This window comes from Tachysurus vachellii, chromosome 14 (assembly GCF_030014155.1).
Source record: "Tachysurus vachellii isolate PV-2020 chromosome 14, HZAU_Pvac_v1, whole genome shotgun sequence".
In the NCBI taxonomy this organism is placed as follows: Eukaryota; Metazoa; Chordata; class Actinopteri; order Siluriformes; family Bagridae; genus Tachysurus; species Tachysurus vachellii.
This window is the reverse complement of record NC_083473.1, coordinates 15,149,696-15,174,823: the sequence shown is the minus strand read 5'-3', so window position 1 is coordinate 15,174,823 and position 25,128 is coordinate 15,149,696. Positions and strand designations below refer to the sequence as shown.

At 40.6% G+C, this 25,128-nt stretch overlaps 1 protein-coding gene across 2 annotated transcripts in view; it reads right to left on the bottom strand.

The window, feature by feature from the left end:
• tln2b (talin 2b) overlaps nt 1–25,128 on the bottom strand; it is a 113,160-nt gene that overhangs the window by 29,430 nt on the left and 58,602 nt on the right. For both annotated transcript variants that reach the window (XM_060886306.1, XM_060886307.1), the window contains 27 exons: nt 23,108–23,263; nt 22,355–22,456; nt 22,185–22,261; nt 20,392–20,575; nt 20,151–20,264; nt 18,952–19,060; nt 17,620–17,828; nt 17,433–17,531; nt 17,158–17,325; nt 15,915–16,209; nt 13,823–13,989; nt 12,286–12,414; nt 10,348–10,461; nt 10,120–10,233; nt 9,743–9,877; nt 8,821–8,949; nt 8,613–8,715; nt 7,545–7,753; nt 6,866–6,985; nt 4,718–4,915; nt 3,537–3,676; nt 3,018–3,111; nt 1,892–1,981; nt 1,671–1,793; nt 979–1,122; nt 625–786; nt 353–493 (listed from right to left, as the gene is read on the bottom strand). In XM_060886306.1, coding sequence (XP_060742289.1) covers nt 353–493; nt 625–786; nt 979–1,122; nt 1,671–1,793; nt 1,892–1,981; nt 3,018–3,111; nt 3,537–3,676; nt 4,718–4,915; nt 6,866–6,985; nt 7,545–7,753; nt 8,613–8,715; nt 8,821–8,949; nt 9,743–9,877; nt 10,120–10,233; nt 10,348–10,461; nt 12,286–12,414; nt 13,823–13,989; nt 15,915–16,209; nt 17,158–17,325; nt 17,433–17,531; nt 17,620–17,828; nt 18,952–19,060; nt 20,151–20,264; nt 20,392–20,575; nt 22,185–22,261; nt 22,355–22,456; nt 23,108–23,263 — 3,825 coding nt within the window. The remainder of the gene's footprint in view (nt 1–352; nt 494–624; nt 787–978; nt 1,123–1,670; nt 1,794–1,891; nt 1,982–3,017; nt 3,112–3,536; nt 3,677–4,717; nt 4,916–6,865; nt 6,986–7,544; nt 7,754–8,612; nt 8,716–8,820; nt 8,950–9,742; nt 9,878–10,119; nt 10,234–10,347; nt 10,462–12,285; nt 12,415–13,822; nt 13,990–15,914; nt 16,210–17,157; nt 17,326–17,432; nt 17,532–17,619; nt 17,829–18,951; nt 19,061–20,150; nt 20,265–20,391; nt 20,576–22,184; nt 22,262–22,354; nt 22,457–23,107; nt 23,264–25,128) is intronic.

Below are 25,128 nucleotides of genomic sequence, written 5' to 3'. Positions count from 1 at the left end.
AAAAAGAAAAGAAAAAAAAAAAGGAAGTGGCTCATCAAACGACCAATGCCTTGTTCTTCTGAAACTGAGAGCAGTTACTTTGCTTTGGCACGAGATTAAAGGTAACAGATCAAAAGGTACTCAAGTCACCTATTTATTCATGAAGTCTATGGGAGCAGTCAGAAAGGCCATTTTATAGTACATTCTGAGCAAAAAGCAGTGGTCACAGGAGCAGACTGAGGCTAAGAGCTACCAAGAACCTGCTGTAATTTTCATGAGAAAATGCTCTTTATGGTGTGTTACTGAAAGCTGCCTTTTATTTTATTTATTTTAAACAAGACATCTGAAGTGCTACTGGATGACATGATCTCACCTCGTTGCTTATCTGAGCAGGAATGCTGGCGAATTCTGGATTAGAGGCGAATGTGGCGAGATTCTCCACAGCCTGTATGAGAGGGGTTGTAGCAACACGACATTTTTCGCGGTTCTCGTCAGAAAAATCTCCATCCAGAGCCTGAGAGAGAAAAACAAACATTCTAATACCAATATTTTCCTTGTAATAGTACAAAAGCAAAAGGTATCATTTACTAATTTTTTTTTCTTTAGTTCATTAAAAAAAATAGCTCTATCTGACACTAATTTCACCTTAATAGTTTTGACAAGATTAGCCGTGGTGTTGGCCACTTCTTTGGCTGACTGTACAAAATGCCTCCTGGCGACAGGGTTGGCTGTTTTAGAGGATGCTAGACGGCAGGCGTTGCAGAGAGCCGAGGTGTGCTTGGCCACAATCGTGGCTGCTGACAGCACCTATCCAAAGAAATAAAGGCATAAAAACCTGTTTTATTTGCTTTGTGTCAGTAACGGGTCAAAGACAAGGTCTTGATGTATAACACACACAACAAAGTCAAAAACAAAGCAGCTTTACTATGAGCATTGGTGATCCAGCGGAGACGAGAAATAAAAAGAACAACAATAAAGGACAAGAAGCAGATTTGTCACCTGGGATGGACTACTAGCTGGATCCACCAAGCTCTGACATGCCATCTGAATGGCCTGGTTAGCTTTGGCAAACTGGATGGGGTCCACCAATCCCTGATGACCTGACTGACTGTTAGGATCCGACACACCTACCAGGTATGATGCCTAGAGACCAGAGAAAGAGAACGGTTATCTCAAAACTTTCATGTTTTGTGCTCTATAGGCTTGCGGCAGGTCTTAGGAAGTACAGATATTTTGACAATTTTCATAAAGCAAGGAATAATCAGGAAATGAGTATATAATAGGGTATATTTTATTTTCACAGTAAATTGTGTTCAATAATCATTATTGCAACATTGGCTTTCTACAAAAGCATGTAAATAACTATCCTTTATTAATTTTTACTGTGAGCACCTTCTCATTCAGTTTTTATTTGTGCCATTGTCCTGACCCAAACAGGGCAGAAGAATAGAATAACAAAATAATGCAGTCTGCCCAGAGTAAAGAACTTGAGAAAAACTGAACCAGAAAACAGATCATCTACATTTGCGAAGCTTCATTAGAGTTTGTTAAAAATAGTCAGTAGTCTCCTGGCTCTCATTAAACGAATTCTTAAGGCAGAAAGTAACCAAATAGTTGTGTGAAATTAATCCCAGTTCAGATAATCTTTTCAACACCAGACAAAAAATTACAAGATTTTCCGATCCGCTCACCTGGCCAGCTGCCTCGGTCAGTCCACACAGCGCTTTGGATGCCACACCCACACACTCCCCAAATGCCGGCACGTCTCCTGTCTTACAGTGCTGTGAAATACCTGCCATGGACTCTCCCAGCACCTGACATACACAACAAGATATATAAATCCCGCCTCCATACAGTAAATAGAGTACTTACGGTCCGATTTATGGTATCAGTGTAATGTAAAAGTTGATACCTTGGAGTTTTCCATTACGCTCTCAATGCAATCAAAGTAAGAGAGATCACTGACTGGTTCATTGGGGTTGTCTAGCATTCCTCGAACCGCCTGAGGAAAGAGATCACAGGGATGATGAGATGACGATGCTGAATGAGCCTCTTTGAAATGCTCAGTTCTTTCTCTACTTAGCCCAGTGAGCCAATGGCTAATGTTTCAATATCAAAAATATTGCAAAGAATTTGAGCTCAAGGCTCCGTAAGTCAATATGGCATGTGCTACCAGACGAATAACCCAGCAGGGGTCACTGTAAAAGAAAACAGAAAACCGTATATGTCTGTGTGGGGGAGTGATGATGTAAGAGAATAAATTATTCAGAATGAACAGATAATGTGTTCAAAGGAGGCAGATATGAAAAGCACATGAAGTTTGCAGGACATAAAAGCCATGTTCATGAAGGCCAACATGCAGCGGTGGTTTACATTTTGCTACAAGTTTCTATTTGGTAAACAGAACCAACTAGATTTATTAAAAAAAACATCATCCGTAAGTGAGATGAGTTAATAACTTTGGTTTCAAATGGTCACAGCCAGAATTCATAGACCATGCTGAATATGATCCATATTATTTTTTTCTAAAAATTAATATTTTTATTATTATTTAAATAATTATTATATTATTTATTATTATTTTTTATTTTATCATAAATAAATAAATAAATGTGAGTTTAGGACATGCCCGCTTTGAATTTAAATCCAAAAACAGATAGTTAACATGTGCCTCAATCAATCAATCAGTGGTTTTCTACTGAGTCTACAGTTCAAGCATTGAGGCTTGTCACACCACTACAAAACGAATTATGCTTCAACATATTATCTACAAACTAAAAGAAAAAAAGATGAATTTTTTTCTTGGATTTTTAAGAAAAGTCCCGTCCACATGCTTAGCTGACCTGAAATGTGAACTTGAGTGATGTAGCATTGTCAGCACCACATTACAGAGATTATGCTGATAGTGCTTGGATCCGTATTTTTTGGATTTACAATAAATAAATAAATAAAAAAATAACTACAAATACAGGCAGTGGCATTATGTTCCATCTCTACATTGTTAGTATGAGACATGAGGTTGAAGTGCATTTGCTAACCTCTAGCTCACGCAACGCATTATCACACTCCTTCTGGCCAGGTGCCTGCTGGGTACACAGTGTGATGAGCTGGTTAATGCTCTCGGTAACAGCTCTGAAACACATCAGACGTAATACAGCATAAAACACACATCACGTAGCCTGAAAAATACGTGTGAAAAATATGTGGAAAGCAATACAAAGACTTCAGTTCTGCAAGTGTATGTGTGACACTTCTTCTCCATTTCCCTCATTAAGCAGAGAGAAATCAACCAAGCACAAAGCCCAGTGGCTCGTCTGTCTCTCTCGTCCACCTGAGGCAACTTCACACACTCGCACAGCAAAACCGGCTCAGATGCTACACACATGACTCCAGCTACAAAACACTCCTCATTTCCAAAGTCTTTTTTGGAACTTCAAGTATGAAGGCCTTGTGGTTTATGCCACCTTCATACTAGATTTCACTGGCTCTCACACCCTCGGGCCGGGCGGTTTATGATGAACGATGACTCACATGGCTGCCAATCGCAATCCACTTACCTCGCTGCAGCTGCGAGAAGATTCTTGGCATTAGCAGCTCCAGGATCCACAGACAGGGACTTGGCAGCCAGCAGCAGCTTGCTAGAGGCCATCGAGATGTTCTTCAGATTGCCAATCACCTGCATTTGGTCATCTTTGGACTGAAAACATAAAAGAAAAAAGTAAGCACAAATATTCAGCTCATATGGTAGTGTGCTTGTTTTTGGCATTGTATTGAAACAGTAAAGACAGCACAGTGGAGAATGAACTACTATTTAACAGGTATTAAACCTGTAAGCCACCGACTTTCACTGTTTATAGAGTAGGAGCATCTGCAATGGTGAAACAAAACAGCATCTCAAGTTAACATTTGTTCCTAGGCCATGCTGCCACTCCGCTCCTCTTTTTTCTTCCCTCTTCCATCCCTCACTCTCTCTCTCTCTCTTATTGGGCATGTCATGCTTCATAACCCTTCTTCCCCAACCCATCTCTCCAAATTAATGAACAAAATAAGCAGAACGAGAACATCATCGACGGGCTCACTGATGGAGTGTCTCCTGTGCACTCGGGGATGATCGTGTGCCTAAATGAATTAAATGAGGAGGGTCATAATTAAGAAATGAATCAAAAACCTTTCACAACTGCTTAGTGCTACTTTGAGCCTCAGAGAATCGATTAAGACAAAGATTTTCTTGATCTCTAATTTGTTTATAACACGTTAAGTTTTTATTGATATGAATGTTTAAAGCTGTCCTGACCAGTCCTGTTTCTGGCACAAAAATATATTTAAAAAAATTTTTTTTTATTGCATAATTGAATGCCAGAATGTCTAGGAGCTGGAACAAAATAAACAAAAGCAACTGCAGAAGATTAGACTACGTGAACTCTTAGTGTCTACATTTTATTGTTAATAATGGGCTGGATTTTGGTACATTTGGGTCAGAATTTCAGCAGTTGAATGCAACTAGAGATTATAAAACTGTCATTCAGTATTAAAGTATGTGATTTGTAACGAATTATGGATTTTGTTTTAAAAAGTTACACACGAGTAAGCATGCAGAATAAACCTGACCGCTACACTTGATGCCTTTTAAACTATGAAAGTGTCTTTATAAGTTAATGTAGCATGAAAGCCAGCTGTTCTGTTTGAGGTCACTGGCTCGTTCAGGGTGGAAATGGGTCGTACACTATTAGACCTGTACCTGAGTGTGTCCAGCCATCTCAATCCCGGCATCCAGGAATTCGTCAAAATCCTGACTGAATTTGCCAGAGGCCACGGCAAGCTGGCTGCTGGTGCCACGTGATGAGTGCACCACCTCTCCGGCGGAATGGTTCAGCTCAGCAGCTGTGTGGTTCAGGTCGGTTTGAGCCTCCTGGAATGACTTGGAGCATGGAGGCAACTGCACAGAGACACACAGGCAGAAATAGTGCTGTGATAAAATGCTAAAATAAGAGATTTCTTGAGCTGTAACAAAAAATGTTGTATAATATGGAATATTATAAATAATAATATATATATATAAATAATATAATAATATATATATATATATATATATATATATATATATATATATATATATATATATATATATATATATATATATATAAATATAATAGTATAATATGGAATATCTCTGCTAATATACATGTGTTTTCTCTTGCTATTTTACACAAGTTCACTGTCATAAATCCTGCCACACGTACATTACGAACCGCTGTGGGCTTGCTCATGTGTATAATTTTTTATTTAATCATATGCTGTATTCTCTGTTTCTTTCCAATTTACTTTATTACCCAACAATGTCAGTAGGTGGACTGATCACATTAAGTGACAAAGTAACGTGACATACAGCTAAGTACGGTGACCGATACTCAGAATTTGTTCTCTGCATTTAACCCATCCAAAGTGCACACACACACAGCAGTGAACACACACCCGGAGCAGTGGGCAGCCATTAATGCTGCGGCACCCGAGGAGCAGTTGGGGGGGTTAATTGCTTAAGGGCACCTCAGTCATGGCCGGCCCGAGACTCAAACCCACAACCTTAGGGTTAGGAGTCAGACTCTCTAACCATTAGGCCACGACTTCTCCCAATCACATTAAATTGCCTCTAGGTCTGTTTGTTTGTTTGTTTGCTTATTGTTCTTTTAATGCCATTTTCATGGCAGGATCAAGGTAATTAAAGCAAGATAATGTATTAGTTCTTATAATATTACAACAAGAGAATCATCAACAGCAGCAGCTATACGAGGTCCTTCACTTTAATATTCAATAAGAACTTCAGGATTTTCATTTGTGAGGCATTTTGGAAGACTCCAATGATTAAAAGCATTGTCTAACATAACAGTCCATTAATATATGTTTAACTGTTATTCTTGTATAATAGAAATCACATGTTAAGGGTTCTCCAGCCTCCTGGTGGTCCAGCAGCAAGATCCTGTGCTCTCAGTGTATCGGCATGGGTTTGAATCCTTAGCAGAGAGCTAACCCAACCACTAAAGAGCTAACTCTCAGAGCTGGACCCAAGCCTAGATAAAACAGGAGGGTTGCATCAGGAAAGGCGTCCAGCGTAAAACCTGTGCCAAGTGAAATATGTGGACCAGATTATCTGCTGTGGTGACCCCGAACAGGAAGCAGCCGAAAGAACAACATGTTTAGGGTTCTTCACTGTTTAGTAAGAAAGCATGTGTAAAATTTATTGTCTATAAAAGCATATTTATTGTCTAATGTTATTAAATATTTTATTATAATAAATAAGGTATTTCGTCTGGAAGTGGGAAGTATAAGAACTACTGGATGGGACACCAGCCTTTCACAGAGCACCATACACACGCGCACACACACGCACACACTAACTTGAGCTCAGGCTCGAACCGTGGACCCTGGAGCTTATAAAGACCTTGTACATTCTACTATATTAAACTCTGACAATTTTAGGCCAATATTGTAAAAATGGTATGGTATTTTAACAAACATTAAACTTTTTTTTAAATAAATAAACACTCTGTCCTGGAAAGAGAGAAGCGCATCAATAACAGTGAAGTGGGCAATCACGTGAGATCACTCAAAATGAAAAAGAAAACCAATAAAAATAAATAAATAAATAAATGACTGATCTATAGATTCAATACTATATTGTCATAGACACCTTTTGTCATAGTGTCGTAGACACTTTTAGCTTTTGTTATAAGCTTCAGGCTACTTCATTCATCACTCAAAGGGTTTCATCAGTATTTCAGTCATCAGTTCTTCAGAATTGTTTGACTTTTGGCTTGGATTAGGTCATTAAAGTGAGCTAATGAGCCATCACAGATAACAAATGTGCTTCAGCTAAACAACAAAGACTCACATTTTCCACCAGAAGTTTCTTGCTGGCTTCTCCGATGCTCCTCAGTGCCATGTCTACATCTTTCTGTCCCGGTAAACAGTTGACACAGTTATTCAGGGAGTGAGAGACAGCCTTTGCTACCTGCAACACACACACACACACACACACACACCACATTTATTGTTCTGACATAATACCAGTGCATCCTAACAGCTCTATGCCCTAAGGGGTAGAATCTAAAATGCTAATCATACCCTGAGCACAGCTATTCATGTTTCTTAATTTATGCCACTGTCATATGCATATGCCAAGCAATATGTTTATCTCCCAAAGGTGCCACAGCAAATCAGGTGCAAATGTTGCAGCATTCCCGATATCAGGTCTCAGAGTGCAGAGTAGATAATAGACAACAACTTGGTTAACAGGATCTAATTGTGCTGAAATAGGGCAATGTGCTACTTTCCAAATTCTTTTGAGAATTGAGAGCTAGTACATGTGTGAGAGAGAACGAGAAAGGGAGTAAAGTATGAAGAGGAGGCAGTGGAATCCAGAAATCAATAAATTCAAAAAACCTTAACCTGTTTGAGTATTAACGGTTTCAGAATATCATAAAAAGTAAGACGTAATGGCTGAACTGGTTTAAAAATCTGGTTAAAAGGCACCAGGACCACATTAGTGAAGACTGAGCATAGTATTTGACCTGCGCTAGTCTCTGCTGGCTCTCAGCATCTCCAGGGCACACCAGGGCCTGCTGGGCCTCATGGATCAGCATAGTCGAGCCTTCCATTACATGAGTGGCTGAATCCAACATGGCTGCCGCAGACTGCCTCTCCACCGTGCATGCAGCCACTCCACGTGCAGCCTGAGCCAGAGTCCGCAGAGCCTGCGCCGTCTCCCTTGCTGCGACACCTGAACACATGCAGAAATTCCATCATTATACTTAAAGCTCCCGATTGTTGTACCACTTTCACAAGGGCACATATAATTCATTCCATACTGCAGGCCCTCAAAAAAAACAACCCACTAAAGCGGCACTTTACTAGTCCCAAGAATCTAAAAATCATTTCTTAATCAGCTGCTTTTAGTGCTCTCTGCACTAGCCTTGCTAAGGGACAGCTTGAGACTGGAACTGGCATCCTTTCCCCAACCCACAAGACAGAAAAGGCTGCAAATGAACACTGGCTAATTGCATCAAACTGCATTATTCAAGCAAGTAACCCTGCATTGCTGATGCTATGTTAAATGTAGTGAAAATAAGATTAATGAGAAAGGGGAGCTGCACCCCAGGGCTACGGTGGCTCTACAAACAGGGAAGACTAAGAGGGACTGAGACAAGCCATCATCCTTGTGAAGATGGTAAAAAAAAATCTATATATAAGAAAAAGGCTATATATATATATATATATATGAGAGATCACAAGCAGATGCTTCACAGCCAGCAAGATGCTCCAAGAAATAGCACTCGAACATCGTTTAGACACTGATGGGATGTTAATTCAAAAAAGACTAATTGTGTATTTAAACCAACAATGACAACAGTTTCATGTCTTGACTTTAACATAATTCAGGCTAAGTTCTAACAAATTCTATTATGGCAGGTTTCATAGCATTCGATGTTCAGTTTCTTTTCCCACAGCACCAAGACTGATTTGAGATCATGCTACTGTCTGACCTGGGCAAAAGCTCTTTAAATAAATTCATTAAATTAAATGATTGATTGATTTATAGTTAACAAATGGTTTCAAAACATATGGGCTGACATACATACCAGTGTAGTGTTGATTGCCCTGGGCAGCACAGGTGAGCAGCTGGGCCATGGAGGAGCCCACAGCTTTGGAGGTGCTCCCCAGGTCCTGAGCACATTTCTCCAGCTACACAAGACAAAACAGTCACATGAAGTCACTGCATGCGATCTACAAATGCAGCTGCAGGCTATGCTCAAAATGATTTACACACACGCACACACAAACACAGACCGATTCTCCAGGTAGAGGTTTGAGTTGTCCATCAAATGCAGCCATCTTGGCATCCTGGAGTTCGTTCTTCAGGGTCTGGACAGTGTTGAGAGCTGAATCTATCTCCAGAGGACCGCACGCCTCATGAGCCTAAATCAGGAGTAATATTCACAGAGCAAACCCAGCTTGTTAAACCACCATATTAAACCCTGAAATAACACAATAAAACAACATTATTATTCTTTTAAAGTAATGCTTTCAAAGATGAAAATAACAAATCACAATTAATTTCTCAGTCATGAGTAAATACACAAAGGCGTATGTACAGATTTCACATTTGCTCAAAATTGCTGCGTTAGAAAGATTTGTACATTTGCAGCTGCAACTCCAGGAGTTCTGGAGCATTTGGAGGATTTATAACGGTCGATGATTTTTTCAGGATTTAGTTCGAGCTGTCCTGCAGAGTCGGTGATATAACATGATTGATAACGTGCTTGGAACAGGACAGTTACTTACAAGTTACTCGTGTTCCTGTGTAATATAAAACAAGTATATTAAAGTTCTTTTCCATAAAACACTTCTCTGATACATTCATTAAATTCTGCGCACACATTGTCACGATGCCTCGCTCAAAGTGTGTGAAAGCAGGTGCTAATTTTCATGATTATAACATGCTGCAACCCAGAAATAATAATAGTGACTTAATTAAATGTCCTGTGTTATTATAGAAAGATGCAGCATGACAGTAATTAGCCTAGAAAAATCCATTGGCCTAAAACATTTGTGTCAAAATTTCTGTAAGCATGTTAACTCTGCCAGGCCTTTTTAGTTTGGGTAATTAGTGTCACTTTGTTGCTAGTCAGACAGCACGGCACCTTAAAATATCTTTCTTTGTGCAATCCCAGGTGAAAGGATGTGAGCCATGGGAGAATATGGACCTAACCTTCTGTGCAGCTGTCCGGAGCTCTGCCAGACAGGTGGCCAGGTTCTTGGCGCATTGTCCCAGCTGCATTGCTGCTGCCTGGTCTGTTACCGTTGGGACGGCTGATTTAGCTGAAGTAACCATTTTACCGCCCGGCTTTGTGATGAAAGAATCATAAATAAGAATAGAAAAAAATATATATTATATATAAATAATATATATCAAATAAAATTAAAAAAATCAATGCTTGAGTTGTGTAATAGCTACGTACTGTATATAGGCAAAGACAAGTTCATGCTTGAAATCTTTGGGCTAGATTAATATTTAAAAAAAAAATCTGACAAAAGAAAAGTGTAAATAGAATAAGTCAGTAACTAGTGCTGGGGTTGAAGCTGCACCTGTAGAAAGTTCTGACTGGCGATTATGAGTGCCAGCTGGGCGCTCAGGTCCTCTGGGTGAGCCTGGCTACTTCTCATGCCCTGCACCAGCTGAGGGATGTGATCCGCTACAGCCTACACACACACACACACAGCAATTTAATAAATTAGTCAAAGTAATAAGAAATTAATGCTAATAATGAATACGCTGAGCAAACTGAACTAAGTGGGAATTCATAGCCACGATACCTTACAGCTGTGAACTAGCTGCTGCTGCGATGCTGTGTTCTTGTTGGAGGCAGCTGCATTCTGAGCAGCTGCAATGGTCTGGGTAGCTGCTGCTGCAGCCTGCTTGGCAGCAATCTAATCCAAATAAATAGAACGTTATCCATTAATACTACAGCTCTGATGAAACAAGGTACAGTAAACACACACACAAGCTTGTGGACAGAAGTGACTATTTGGTGTTACATGACATCTTTCTGCTGATGATCCATTTATATTTTATAGGTTCTGTTCACAAAAAACTCTGTTCTCGGTACATTAAATGTCACACACGCACACACACACACACGCATACACACATACTCTCTTTACAGCAGTTTACAGAGAATAAAGAATGGGCAGCTCATTTAACCACTTTAAATATGTGGCTCATTCAAACAGCCTCTAAAACACGCAACCTTGCATGCATGCGGAGGAAAAAGAATACAGATATTCATGATGAGCTTTTTGAAGCCACAGCCAAACGAAGGAAGCAAAGATATTCCACATTCTGTAGGAAGACAGATGGAGGGCAAAACGAGGCCATCAGAACAAAGCCATATTTGTTGTCAACGAGAAGGCAAATTGGCAGATGCCTCTGGAGGAGAGAAGTCCCAGAGAGGACACAAAATACGTTTTTACTAGAAATCTGCAGTTAAATAAGCCTCTCAGATAGCAACACTTGCGACTGGGGATTAGAGCAGCGTCAGCAGGAGAGTTAAAAGCGGGGTTGAGGAAAACAAGCAGAAAATACTGGGTTATGTTTAAAGCTTCATAAAAGCACTCGTTTTTTTGTTCATGTTAGATTTTTAGGTCATTTACAGGAAGGTGCCGACTACTCTGAAAAGCAGTGTATACAGAGATGCCAACTGTGTAAACTGGGACAAGAAAAATAAGTCACAGATGTGGCCATTTTTTTTACTTTCCTGCAGGTGGGAGTCTAGGGTGTTAGGGAGAGAAACATTTACAGCTTTACCATAATCAGTAACTACTTATCCTGGTCTTGATAAATAGAACAATCTAAAACGATCACAGCCATGTACATACAATAATAACAGTGGGTCGGGCAGGATTGATCCGAATTCCTTTAGGGTGTATGCAAACCTAGTGCCAATGTTGAAGGAGAAGATCCTAGCAGGTGGAATTTATCTAAACATATTATGGTGCATTTTGGTGGACAGGACACGGCAGAAGCTCAGAGGTTAAGGTGTCGGACTACTGATTGGAAGGCTTTGAGTTCAAATCCCACAGATAACCAAAGCTGCCACTTTGTCACTTAAGCAAGTCTTATTAACTGCTCAATGTATAAAAGGGATACATGCATGTCGCTCTGGATAAAAGCATATGCCAAATGCCATAAATGTTAACAGCGCAAATTAAGAACACATTCTACCCTGTGTTTTTACTAGCCTTTTGTTTTTTATTGGATCAAAAGACATCAAAGTCAGTCATCACAAAAAAAAAGTGAATATTGCCAGAACCAAATGAATGGCGTCCATGTCCTTTCCCCTTCGGCAAACAGGTTCTCCAGAAAGGGAGCTTTATTTGTGTTCAGTCGGACCACCGATTTAGGTGTAAAGGCAGAAAAATCACACAAAGGAGACAAAATCCTAAACGATGAAGCTAAACCGTAAACGTTGGCACCCCCAACAATTTCTGTGCATAAAGTTCATGAGAAAATGATCAAAAGCATTCTTAACATTTCTAATTATAACTCATTAATTCTCAATAGTTTCCATGTCATGCCTCAGACCTCGACTTAATTAATCGCTACCCATAACAGTAAGAAACTTTCTCAGTTTACAATGTTGCCAGAAGGTCAAAAGAGCTGCAGGCTAGTGGGAATAGCAGCACTGTAAAAGGTGGCGAGAGCAAGCGTGAGCGCTGAGTGAAGGTGACAGCCGTGCATCACGTTTCTCTCACCTCCAGTCTGTTGAGCAGCTTCTTTTTAATGGCGTTCTGAGCTGCAGCGTTGGTGGCCACTCGCAGACCTTCTGCAGCTTCTCGCAGCCTCTGTTGTTGCTCCTCGTTCTCCGGGTGAGCCGCAGCCCCCTGAGGCAGTTCAAACATATACGTCAAACAGTGTTCTGGGTGTACGTTTAGTGTTCTGGGAGTGCGTTTACTTTCACTAAAACAGAACTGGCATTCAATGATTGTATTTATATTTGTTTGAATTGAACATCAGCTTTCTACTAGCTTCAGTTCAACACCATACACACAAAACACACACCTAGGGTCGAATGCCTAAAAACTAGTTCAAGAAGAAAAGCTTGCACATTTTGTACCAATCAAATGAATGCTGGTTGTCCACATTACTTGTTTTTTTTTTTATTTTATTTGTAATTTTGGAATGGGAAAGTCCTGGGATTAAACAAACATAAAAGCATGTTTCTCTTTTACATTCATCTCAATCAGCATTCAAGGCATTTTAAAATCTGTTTACATCCAAAAGTAAAAAGGGCTGCATTACAAAAATCCATTCTGACTGAGATACAAAAGCACTGCAGATATTTTACAAGCAGGTATCTAATAAGTGAATTGATTCGACCGGTTTGCTACGGCATGTGTGGGAAAGCACAGCTAGCTTGCAAGATTTTAGCCATCACTAGGCAGGCTGACTGATGTTTATAAAACTGCTTGTTACAACAAATGATCTGCATAATTTAATTCGTCATTTAAATGGAAAAACATGCAATAGAGTGACCACTGAACCACTGAATACAAAATGTGTTAGCTGTAGGCAAAAGGGAAAAAGGACAAAAAGAATGTTTTAAAGCCATAAAGCCAGGCAATTTCTGTGTAACTTTGCTACAAGCACTGTGGCTTAAGAAAGAAAAACAGCAGATCACTCTCTCAGCAACGGAAACTACTCTCTTTTCTCTCTCATCACTGGCTTCCTAGCCCTCTCTCGCTCACTCTCACTCTCCTTCCCTCTTACTCACTCCCTCCCTCTCTCGCTTCCCCTCCCTCCCTCTCTCCCCATCACTCTCCCTCCCTCAATCACTCTCCCTCCCTCCCTCCCCATCACTCTCCCTCCCTCTCCCCATCACTCTCCCACCCTCCCTCTCTCTCCCTCATTCCCTCCCCCCTCTCTCCCTCCATCACTCTCCCTCCCTCCCTCTCCCTCCCTCCCCATCACTCTCCCACCCTCCCTCTCTCTCCCTCATTCTCTCCCCCCTCACTCTCCAGTTCACTATAAATTCCCAAGCAGATTTCATTGATTCACTGAAACTGTGTGCCAGAAGTTGATCAAACTCAATAATAAGATTCTGCAAGTTTATATATTAATATATAATTTTTTCTTGTAAGGTGAGAGCAGCAGAGAATCAATGATTTCATGTAGCCCTCCTCTGATTAATAGTTAAACTGTTAAATTAGTTAACAAGGACAGACTGTCCCATCCTTCTCTAATCTGGAATAATTCTGCACACTTTATAATAAGAGTATATAAAAGTTCCACCTTTGCAGCTTCCACCATTCTAGCCGTAGCGTCGGCCAACAGTTTGGCTGCCGCCAGCAGCTTCTTGGAGTTATCCACATCCACCTCGGCTTCAGCGTCCGAACGCATGGCATTCACCAGGTCTGACGTTGCCTGGGCCAACACACGAGCCTGTCTCACCATCTCTCCTTTAAGTGCACACACACATTCAATAATATGTAAGTTGATGGTATATGTCTTTATTTCTCAAGCCATAAGTGCCCACATTTCAGCTTTTGAAGTGAACAGACGAACACAAGCCTTAGTTCTCGATCCTTTGATCTGTAGGAATGTGATTTTGTTTCAGCGCGGCTCTCCTACGAATCAAAGCTGCAGGAGCAACGCTTAACAAAAGCTGGCATGTGACCTGACGTACACTATCGATTCAGGAACATTTTACACTCCAACCACTCGTCGCCTATATGTGCGGTAGACACCTACATAGATCCAGAAATAAAATCACAGATGCTGTGAATGTATGTATGTGTGTGTTTTCCTGTTTTATAAGTCTTAGTTAAAACCATGATTCTTACACTAGAGATTTCTTCTTTTTTTTTTTTTTCCTTCTTTTTTTTTTTCATTAATTCTATTTATTTCTAAAGTAGCATCCAGAGAAAGTGCAAACTATGCATTTCATTGTATGCTGAAAATATCACCTGGAATGCAAACGCAGTTATAAATAAATAAATAAATAAATAAACAAACAAATAAATAAATAAAGTACTAAAAAAAGGTTCTGTGAATTTTTCTTCTTTTCATCAAATCTGTTTAAATCTTAAACCTCAAAGCCATACAGAACTGCTCAGCTGCTCCAATGTGTTACAGTAATTGTTTTACTGGAATTCTAGTGTCCAGACCTCAAGTTTGACTTGACGATTCATGCCATGTGTTTTCTCTTAACGTTTCAAAGCAAGCTCACTTGATTGAGACCAGATCTGGAGCTGTGTAGTGGTTTTATATTACATGTCCAACAACCCCACAAGTACGAAGTGGGTTAGATGTTGCTCAGAATTATGCCTTATGGCCATACCATAATAAACAGCTCAGAGTTAAAGTACAGCTTCACAGCAGAGCTTGTCCTCAGGTAAGGTAATAGAAACCACAGCCTAAAAACCTCCAGTGTCTTACAGAGATTAAATAAATTCGAAGAACCCCAAGAAACTCAATAGCATTGAAGACAAACCAAACTAGATAAAGCTTAATGATCGATCAAGTGAATCTACTCTGGTCTCAATTCGTATTCATTATTCATCAGTAGATATTTATATCACCGTGTAAGACACTGCCTTAAATGCATTATTCTCTGCATTATTTCTGAACACAACCTGAAACCTCTGTGGCTCGTCTTTATATCTGAAATGGTCGTGCAATTAATTCAACATCGGATACTGATACGGTCTTTTTTTGCCCGTCATGAGAAAACGGGTTCAAAGGAAAATACAGGAAAGTATCTAAGGTCTCTTTGGGAAACATGTTAGCGATGTATTCCTTTGTCATGCAAAGCTGAGAACGGAAAAGCTAAAACAATATTTATCATTTTAAACCACAACACAGATAGTTTGGTTGGAAGGGCTGACTAAATGATTTCATTGACCCGCGGTGTATTATTGTATCGCAGTCCACAATGAAATTTCCTTTTTAAATAAACCCTTCAAGTCATGAAATCTATTTTCTGACTGTAATTTAGACCATCTGTCTGAATGTGCTTCAGAAAGCCACTGGCCTTTTACCCTGACATGACAATTAATGGCACTCTGTGAAAAGGAAATTGAGTCAAGATCATTATAAATGTATTGATATAAATGTTTACATTATTCAAAAAAAAAATAATAAAGTTTTCGACATGACTCAAGACATCAAAACGATGCAGTTTATTTTTACAAAACAAACATTCCAGGTAAATAATCTACACTTTTAAACAACTAAAAACTAAAAAGGTGTTAAAATGTTTCCCAATCAAACTACTATGCTATAATCATCATCCTCTGTCCTAATAGCATGCTGCTGGTCATTAAACCCTGACTCCCTTATTATAAAGGCTATTATTGTGATGCTGTACATATTAGGATCTCACCTGCATCTCCCATAGAGGTGAAGATACTCTCAGTGACTGTCATGATGGTGTCGGTGGCCTGGTCGTAGCGGCCGATGGGTTCACCACAACTGGCGTAGTGGCGCACATGCTGAAGCAAATCACTAAGAGCCAGGCTGACCGTGCCTGCTGCTCCATTCACCTGCCGAAGCAGCTCAGCCTCATCAGAGGCAGCATGGCAAGCTTTAACACACAGCTCCACTGAGCGCTCCACCAGCCTGCCTGCTTCCACCAGCTGTTCCTGGCACACGGGTGAGCTGATGGTGGGGCTCACCACCTCAAATAAACAGGAAAAATACAGCATTAATGCCATTCTGCTGCGGTTAGAGAGAGAGTACAAGGATCACTTATTACAGATTATCTGAATTTTAATTGTTGCAGAGATTTGGCTCTTCTAGCAAAGAAATTTCTCTTACTCAGTCATTCATGTACTGAATGTGTGTGCATGCATGATATCCACCCGCGTATCCATCCATATACTGGCCCATCCAACCATCCATTCACCCATCCACCTCTGTCAATCCATTCCATCTGCCAAATGATCCATTAATTCATCCTGTCACCTATAAATCCATTCTCCCAAACATCTATCTAACCATCCATCAATAAATCTACCCACCCAACCATCTCTGTCCATTCATTCACCCATCCACCTGCCAAACCATCCATTAATCCATTCACCCCACAATCTGACCATCCATCCATTATGCATTTATTCACCCATCCATGCGCCAATCTACCCATCTAGCCCCTCAATATACAGTGAGATCCAAAAAGATCGGAGGCCTTTATAAAATAAAATAAAAAATGATTTGCATAAAACAAACATTAAATAAAAATAAAAATTCTCATTTCCAATTGGAAAAAAGAAAAACAATTGATCTTTTGCTTACCTGGGGTGTAAAAAATAAGCGCCACACATGTAAAATCACTTTACCAACGAAAAACCAAAAAAGACAGTTCAAGACCATCTGTTTTAATTATTTATTTATTTATTTATTGCTTATTTTCAAGATGGGTTCAGGAATCCATCCGTCCATTTATTCATCTCTATACCTTTTCACCGATCTATTCATCCATATACAGAAAATAGCAACCCTGTATCCATTAATCCACATAAATATGTGCATCCATTCTTACACCGATCAGTCTTTCATCTATGAACTCATGAATCCATCTTATCTAACTAACTATCTAACTATCCTGATTCACTCTCCAACCTTACCTTGGTGCAGGCCACTAGCTGTGAGGTGGAGAGGGCGCACTGTGTGGCTGCAGTTATCACACGGTTCTGTAGCGCTGTGTCCTCAGCAACTTGTGCTACATTCTTTGCCTTTAGCACCAGCAGTGCAGCAGCGTTGGCCACTGCTTTGGCCAGGTTCATCATGATGTCCTGTAAAACCAAAAAGAATGAGATCAAACTTACGTTTATGAGTTCCTCCATCTGATTCTGTTGCTGTACATCCTGATTTCTATGCATAAACACCGAAGCACACACACCTGGAATCTCTCGTCAGTCTCTCCCTCTCCGATGTGGCGCAGCAGGTCCCCGCTAGCCTGTCCGATGCTACCCGCTGCTGTCAGCACCGTCTGTCTAGGCTAAAATATTCACAGCAGTGTTACAAATCTGAGCCTGGACTCCAACAGAGAACTGTCTAGATGTGTGTGTGCGCTTGTGTTTGTTTACCTCTCCAGACGCCGGCTCCACAGCCCTGAGCAGGTCACATACTGCCCCGGTTAGAGTCCTGGCAGCTCCCATTAGCCTCTGCCCACTGCCCACTTCATCCTCCATGAGCGCCGCTAGTAGCTTCACACCCTTCGACATCTCCGTCAGGTTGGAGGAGATGGTGGTTATGGCGCAGCCTACAGCTGTGTAATCAGTGTCTGTTGGGTCACCTTTAGTTTCAGACAGAAAGAAAGCAACATTTTATATATTTATATTACAGAAATGATCTTTGGGTCATTTTAAAAAGAGGTCATTTTAGTCCTTGAAACTATGGAACATCCAACTTGATCTCCATCTACCTATAGAAGCAGTGTCAAATTAAAGAGAAAAAACAAACCAAAAACACCAATTTGCTTGGATTCATGATGTCACTTACTTAAGATGTCATTCTCTGTACTATTTAAAAAACTAAATTGATCAAATTCTACCAAACGACCCGTTTTGCATAAATGTGTATTAACCTCCCAGGTCAATTTCTATTAGACTTCCATTATATGTGTCGTGTAAACTGATTTTCTGAACACGTGTTGAATCACACACATCTTTTACCTAGCGTGAACAGAGATTAGTTTTAATATTCTGGAGCTTTTCTTTAGTTTAACTAGTACAGGAAATTTCTCATGCCTGTGTATCCTAATACTATTACTACATAATAATGGTAATAATTATTATATCACAGTATAATTATATCTTAATACATATAATTACTAGGTAAGAATATTGTCAATGCATCCAAGAAACAAATACATACATACAGAAATACTGCAATTCATTCAAACATTTCTAACAAGCCTTTTTTTTTTTTATAAGAACAGAGAGCAAGAGATTTGGGGTAGAAGTGATGACGTTTCTGATAGCTAGCAGGCAGATCTTTGGCCTATCAAACAGATGGCATATAGAGATTAACTCCAGCAGAAATCTGGCAGGTGCCCACATGGCCTGCCTCCAAAAGCCAGGATCATGCCAAACAGATCGGCTTCAGGACACTGCACTCAATATTCCTTCATGAACAGAAACATTTATTAGTGTAACTGAAGAGTGTCTGCTTCCTGACTGTGTCCTTGATGTGGACTTGAAGAACGCATGTGTTGATATTCAAGCTGCAAGTTTCACGTTTTACACCACCAGCATTTTTCGGCATCTTAAACAAAAAATGACTTTCGATTCATCTGAAGCCATAAAGAAACCCAATCTATCTGTTGGTACCAGATTTTTAAAGCATTTGACAAGACAAACAAACAGGGGAAATGAGAGAAACATGAAAACACAGAGCATCTGTTTGTGCGAGTTTACCTGCAGTAAGATTGACAACGGATGCAGTTCCAGCAGTTATGGCGTCTACTTGGGAATGGATTTCGTGCTTGGATTCATCCACTTTATTCTGAACCCAAACCCTGGATGCCTTTTAGAAAGGAGTGAGACATGATGACCAGCAGTCTATAAAAAAACTCACAGATTTTATTTTTGGCTGTGCTTCACACTACACTATCACTTTAAGGTTTATAAACATTCTGTAGCCTTCACATTTCTAACATGGCTCATCGTAACAGGGAGGCGAGTCTGCTCTGTATCAGGATTACTGAGTCAGGAAACTCACAGTCAGAAACAAACAGCTACACAATCAATTTTACACAGGAGTCAATAAAAGAGACTGAAAAACATATCGGGCTGCCAAATTCCTTTAAATACTTCGTTTGGATGTTAACTACTTCAAATTGGAATGCATTTAAATAATTATGCGCCCATCGTTTTAGATTTCCACAGATGGAGTGAACTTTATACGGATTATACTCTGTAACGGATTAGTATTAGATCATCAACCCAATATGTTGGAAATTTATTACATCATCTTAGGTAAAATAAAAGTAGAGAAAAAAAAAACAAACTCCATGAGAAAGAGCAAGTTAGCAGTTTAAAGGGTAAGAAAAGGTTTTATTTTTTAACCTAAATGAATATTTACTTATGGCTGATGCTTAATGAGATATTCAACATTTAATAAATACACGATCGTGATAATCATTCATTTCATTAAGTACACCATAATTAATGTGTATTCGGAAGAAGAAGAAGAAAAAGAGGAGGAAGAACAAGAGGAAGATGAAGATTAATGTCTCAGGATGTTTAAATCATCTTCAAGCCAGTACAACGTGGTTTGGCAGATATTCAGTATATAGAGCAGGATTATTATCCACAAAGAGCCGGTGTGCCTTCAGGTTATTCCAGCTATGCAGAAGTCACACCTGATTAAACATTGTTAATCAACTGAGCTTGTTTTCAAACAATACTTGAATAGTTGCACACCAGCCCTTTGCAGATAAGACTGGAGACCCCTGACATCATGAAACCTATAAAATGCGTCTGTTGGAAATCTTTTTACTTCTATGAGATATCAAGAAAGTATGCTTTGACATTACTATATAAATATAATCGATACATATCGATAATTGATCACTTAAGCCAAAAGGTTTCGAACATGTCTAATGTATACTCACCCTATCCTGTCCCAGTGGTGGCAGGTTATCCACCTCACCGAGGTCTGCCTGAGCCTGCTGTACTGCCTGCATGCTGCTGTTTATGGTGCCCATAAGCGCTTGCTGCGCCAGGCTCTGATGACGCACACACGGTACAAAAGACAGGGTTATGCACACGCCCTGCATTTGACAGTCAAATCAAAAGTCTGTGTGTGTACAGTATGTGTAGCTACAATCCTGGTTATACTGCAAAGAATCTCACCAGTGGGGGCATGTGTCCTCTGTGCATCTGCCCCATAGTGATCTGCTGCTGAGGAGCCGGCATTGTGCCCATGTTAACAGCGTCTGGGCCGCCGACAGAACCCGAGCGCATGATGCCGGGCAGTGCCACTGACCCATGCTCCACTCTGCCCACGCGGTTAAACTGCTGCTGCAGGATAGTTGACCTGCACAGAAGCATCACGTTACCCAACACGTACAGTTTAAAGCACAGAACATATAGACCTTAACTCAACACTACGACAGGAGTGCAAATGTGGAAACAATCATGCACAGATATTTAAAGCTTAGAGATTTAATGTGCACTAGAGCGGTCTCCTGTTGTCGACACGCACTCCAGGCTTTATTGGTTAATTACAACTCATTGTGGGAAGCCTCAATTTTTGGATTTGAACATGGACAGAAATGGCTGCACTGGTATCTTCTACAGGAGGCTACAAGGCAGTGATGCAACATGCCATCTCCTGTAACAACCTAAAAAGAGCAAACATATCTGTAGATCTGCTCCTGTCAGAGCCTGAGCAAAGAATGGATAAAAAGCATGCTGCAGATAGACAGAGCAAAGTGAAGCACACACACACACATACAGTTTCTTCCCTTCTCTCTTGGTCTGTGTCTCTCGCTCTGTCTGTGTCTCTCTCTCTCTCGCTCTGTCTGTGTCTCTCGCTCTCGCTCTGTCTCTCTCGCTCTGTCTCTCTCTCTCTCTCGTCTGTCTCTCTCTCTCTCGCTCTGTCCCTCTCTCTCTCTCTCTCGCTCTGTCCCTCTCTCTCTCTCGCTCTGTCCCTCTCTCTCTCTCTCGCTCTGTCCCTCTCTCTCTCGCTCTGTCCCTCTCTCTCTCGCTCTGTCCCTCTCTCTCTCTCGCTCTGTCCCTCTCTCTCTCTCGCTCTGTCCCTCTCTCTCTCTCGCTCTGTCCCTCTCTCTCTCTCGCTCTGTCCCTCTCTCTCTCTCTCGCTCTGTCCCTCTCTCTCTCTCGCTCTGTCCCTCTCTCTCTCGCTCTGTCCCTCTCTCTCTCGCTCTGTCCCTCTCTCTCTCGCTCTGTCCCCCTCTCTCTCTCGCTCTGTCCCTCTCTCTCTCTCGCTCTGTCCCTCTCTCTCTCTCGCTCTGTCCCTCTCTCTCTCTCGCTCTGTCCCTCTCTCTCTCTCGCTCTGTCCCTCTCTCTCTCTCGCTCTGTCCCTCTCTCTCTCTCGCTCTGTCCCTCTCTCTCTCTCTCGCTCTGTCCCTCTCTCTCTCTCGCTCTGTCCCTCTCTCTCTCTCGCTCTGTCCCTCTCTCTCTCTCGCTCTGTCCCTCTCTCTCTCTCGCTCTGTCCCTCTCTCTCTCTCGCTCTGTCCCTCTCTCTCTCGCTCTGTCCCTCTCTCTCTCGCTCTGTCCCTCTCTCTCTCGCTCTGTCCCTCTCTCTCTCGCTCTGTGCCTCTCTCTCTCGCTCTGTCCCTCTCTCTCTCGCTCTGTGTCTCTCTGCTTCAAGGAACTGGATCACTTAATACTTCCTGATGAATTTCCAGTTTGAGGGAAATAATAAAACAGCCATGTCTCTGTGAGCTACAACCTTCTCAAGGGCAGAATAATAGAAAAGCCCTCTCTCTCGTGTGTGATTAGACCAGTGAGCCAGTTTGTCGGTTGCTACACCACCACTCTGGCTCTTCTGCCAATTTCAAACAATCAAACACCTTAACATAATCGACAAATGGTTCAATTATATTATTACGTTTATTCTGTTACTAAGCAAAGTCGTTATTAAGGCAAGTCAATGCTTATCACAGTGTTAAAAGACAGTGTACTTCTTTGGTGAAACCGATTCTTCCAGCATGGTGGACTCCTCATCGCCATCCAAACCGAAGCGGTCCTTGCTCTGCTTCTGTAAAACCAGACATCGGCATGAGTCACACGTGTAAACTGGATGTAGCTTATATTGTCTGAGAAACATTAAAAAAAGCTTAGCGCACTTTACCTTTTTAAGGATGATGTCTATGTATCCTGCAATAAGTTGGGAGATTTGCTCTCCTTCTGTAGTCTGAACAGAATAGTAGCTCTCTTGGTATTCACCAAAGTCCTTTAAGAAGCAAGCACACACCCCCACACACATTAAATCTCACTAATAAAGCCAAGATAAAGACCATGTAGTGCATCCTAAACATTTATAACACACCTCATAAAAGAGGTATGAGAGAGGATTTACCATATATAGCATTGACTGTAATTTAATTCATAATCATTAAATAAAAATGTAATAAATAAATAAAATAACTGAAGCTTTAACTCTAGTGCTTATTTGCCCACCATTCATATTTTATCAAGTAGTAAAATCCTAATATATATAGCAAATCCTAATAAAATCCTACATACATGGTGCACGTTGAATGCGAGACACTTGAGCATTAGCCTGCTAATAACGTGCACTTGTGTTCTTTTTTTAAACCATTGAAGGCCAGAGCATCAGGAGCTTCCTCTTGCTCCCTGTAATTTGACCTTCAGCTCAAAGTGATCATTGTTTGAGGCTCATTTTCAATGAACTGGAAACCTTGGTCAATGTCCAACAATGCATTCAATTTAAATGTGCTGCCAAATGTGCCTTTGAGAAATTCTGTCTATTTACACTGATTACTAATATAGAATGAGTGAAGTCTCATCGGTAGCAGTACTACAGATGAGTAAGAGAGGCAATCCCGTGTAAGAGAGGCAATCCCAGTGCACAGTCGCATACCAATGTGAAACTCTTGGGAGATGCTGCCCATCTTTTCACTGTGGTTAAGGGCCACTCCTGCACGACGTCTTTAGTCCTCTCATCCACCCGCATTACAGACTCTTTGGTTATTCCCAGCAAGCGTGGGACAAGCTTATTCTTGCTCTTCATCTTCTCCTGTTAGAGAACAAATCACATCATTTTAGAACAACGTCTCAAATCGTTTCAAACGATAAATATACAGCATGTGATACCTGAATAGACACAAAAAAAATCCATTTTATTCACCAAGGCAGAATGTTTCTGCTGTACTCTAGCTGTCCCGCTGTTGTCCCCCAGTTTGTAGGATTCAGACGAAGACCAAAAAAAATCATATTTGTTTCTTTCCTTTTAGTCTTTTATCTGTATTAAATATGCTTAACCAATCTTTTTACTTACTCCAGCATCCAGAGCAACCAAGCTGAAGTTTCCACCTGTAAGTTAGCTAATCAATTTTTTTTTATCAACCCTGGGGTTGTTGGACTCTTTAGCAGAGATAGAAATTACATTTTGGCCTGTTTTGGTGGTGTCCATGATCAGAATTGATTTTCTTTGTCATGTCACACATCACACTGGTGCTAAACTGCTCATATGAAAGTAGACACTCAGGGTTTTAGGAATCTGTAGTCAGGTATAAATATCTCTGCTTTTACCTAGCCTGCTAGCGCAATATTTTTTTTAAATCGTAAGTTACCTTCGACCATAAAAATTGGTAAAAACAGCTCACACTGAAAACCAGCAGTGTCCTGACTCAATTTATATCAGACTTGTGGCAATAAAGTCTACAAAATTTGTTTGTTTACACTGATTGATAAATGTCAGACATGTCGAATTCTATTCCGCCAGCAGAAAGGAACAACAGTGTCCTAATAAATAAGGGTTAAATTAAAGCTTTATTCTTCACAGGAAATCAGGCTGCTAACTATTCTACTAGGAATATTCCTCTTGCCCTTTACAATGCCCTGGGCATCCCATCTGCACTACAGCAGCAACCCAGGGGAACTTCATGCTCACACACACACGCTCGCGCGCACACACACACACGCTCTCGCACACACACGCTCACAAGCCTGGACACCTCAGTGTGCAGACCTGAATGTCATACAGGTGCCACACAAAAGGGCAAGTAACATGCAGAGGATTGTCAAAAATAACTCTCAATAGGATTCCCTTCAGCTGATTTATTTAACTTCCAAGAGTCTTTTTAATACAGAATGCACTTTATGACAATAAAAATACACCAACATTGTATTAACAATGCAACAAGGGCATGCGTTTTATTTTTAGTTTTTTTTAAGAAGAATAGAAATTTTTTTAAAATAGCCACATTGTCCCATTGTCTTCAGCAGACAAGGGCATGGGGCGCTTCGGCATGACTGGCGTTTTATAGTTTATTTCATTCCGCCAATTAAAAAGTCTCTTTACATTTAGCAAGATTGCCATTTTTTTATTGCTGCCTACTTTAAGTATTTTTCTAATGTCTGTTAGCATGATCTACTCAGGACCACTGAAAGCAAGACTTTCTTTCTACATAAATAAATAAATAGATGCATTTTCACTGTAAGTATAATGAGTCTGCAAAAAGCCCTTTCATAGCAATTTATGTATAGCCCTGGGCTTTGCAGCAGACCACTAATGACCTGAAATCTCTCCCTCACTGAGACTTTAATAAACCTTATTCTGACAACGGCACAGGATTTAATGACAACATTTAAGAGATAATAACGCATATATTGAATACTCTGAAGATGTGTGAAAAACTGCAATCCCAACTTCGCCTTTGTTCTCACTCTCCATAACAGACTTGCTAACTCGAAGCCTTTCCTACAAAGTTTTTTCAATATTTTTGCATTATGAAATTGCATTCTGCTCCAACTTTGAAAACTCATAATGCAGCACTTGTTGGTTATTGTGTTTAAGGCTGCTTTTGTACAGACTGTATGGAGAGGTTCTTAGCCCTTGTGAAAATATTCTCTCACATGTTTGTGCTTCTAGTGGCTCCT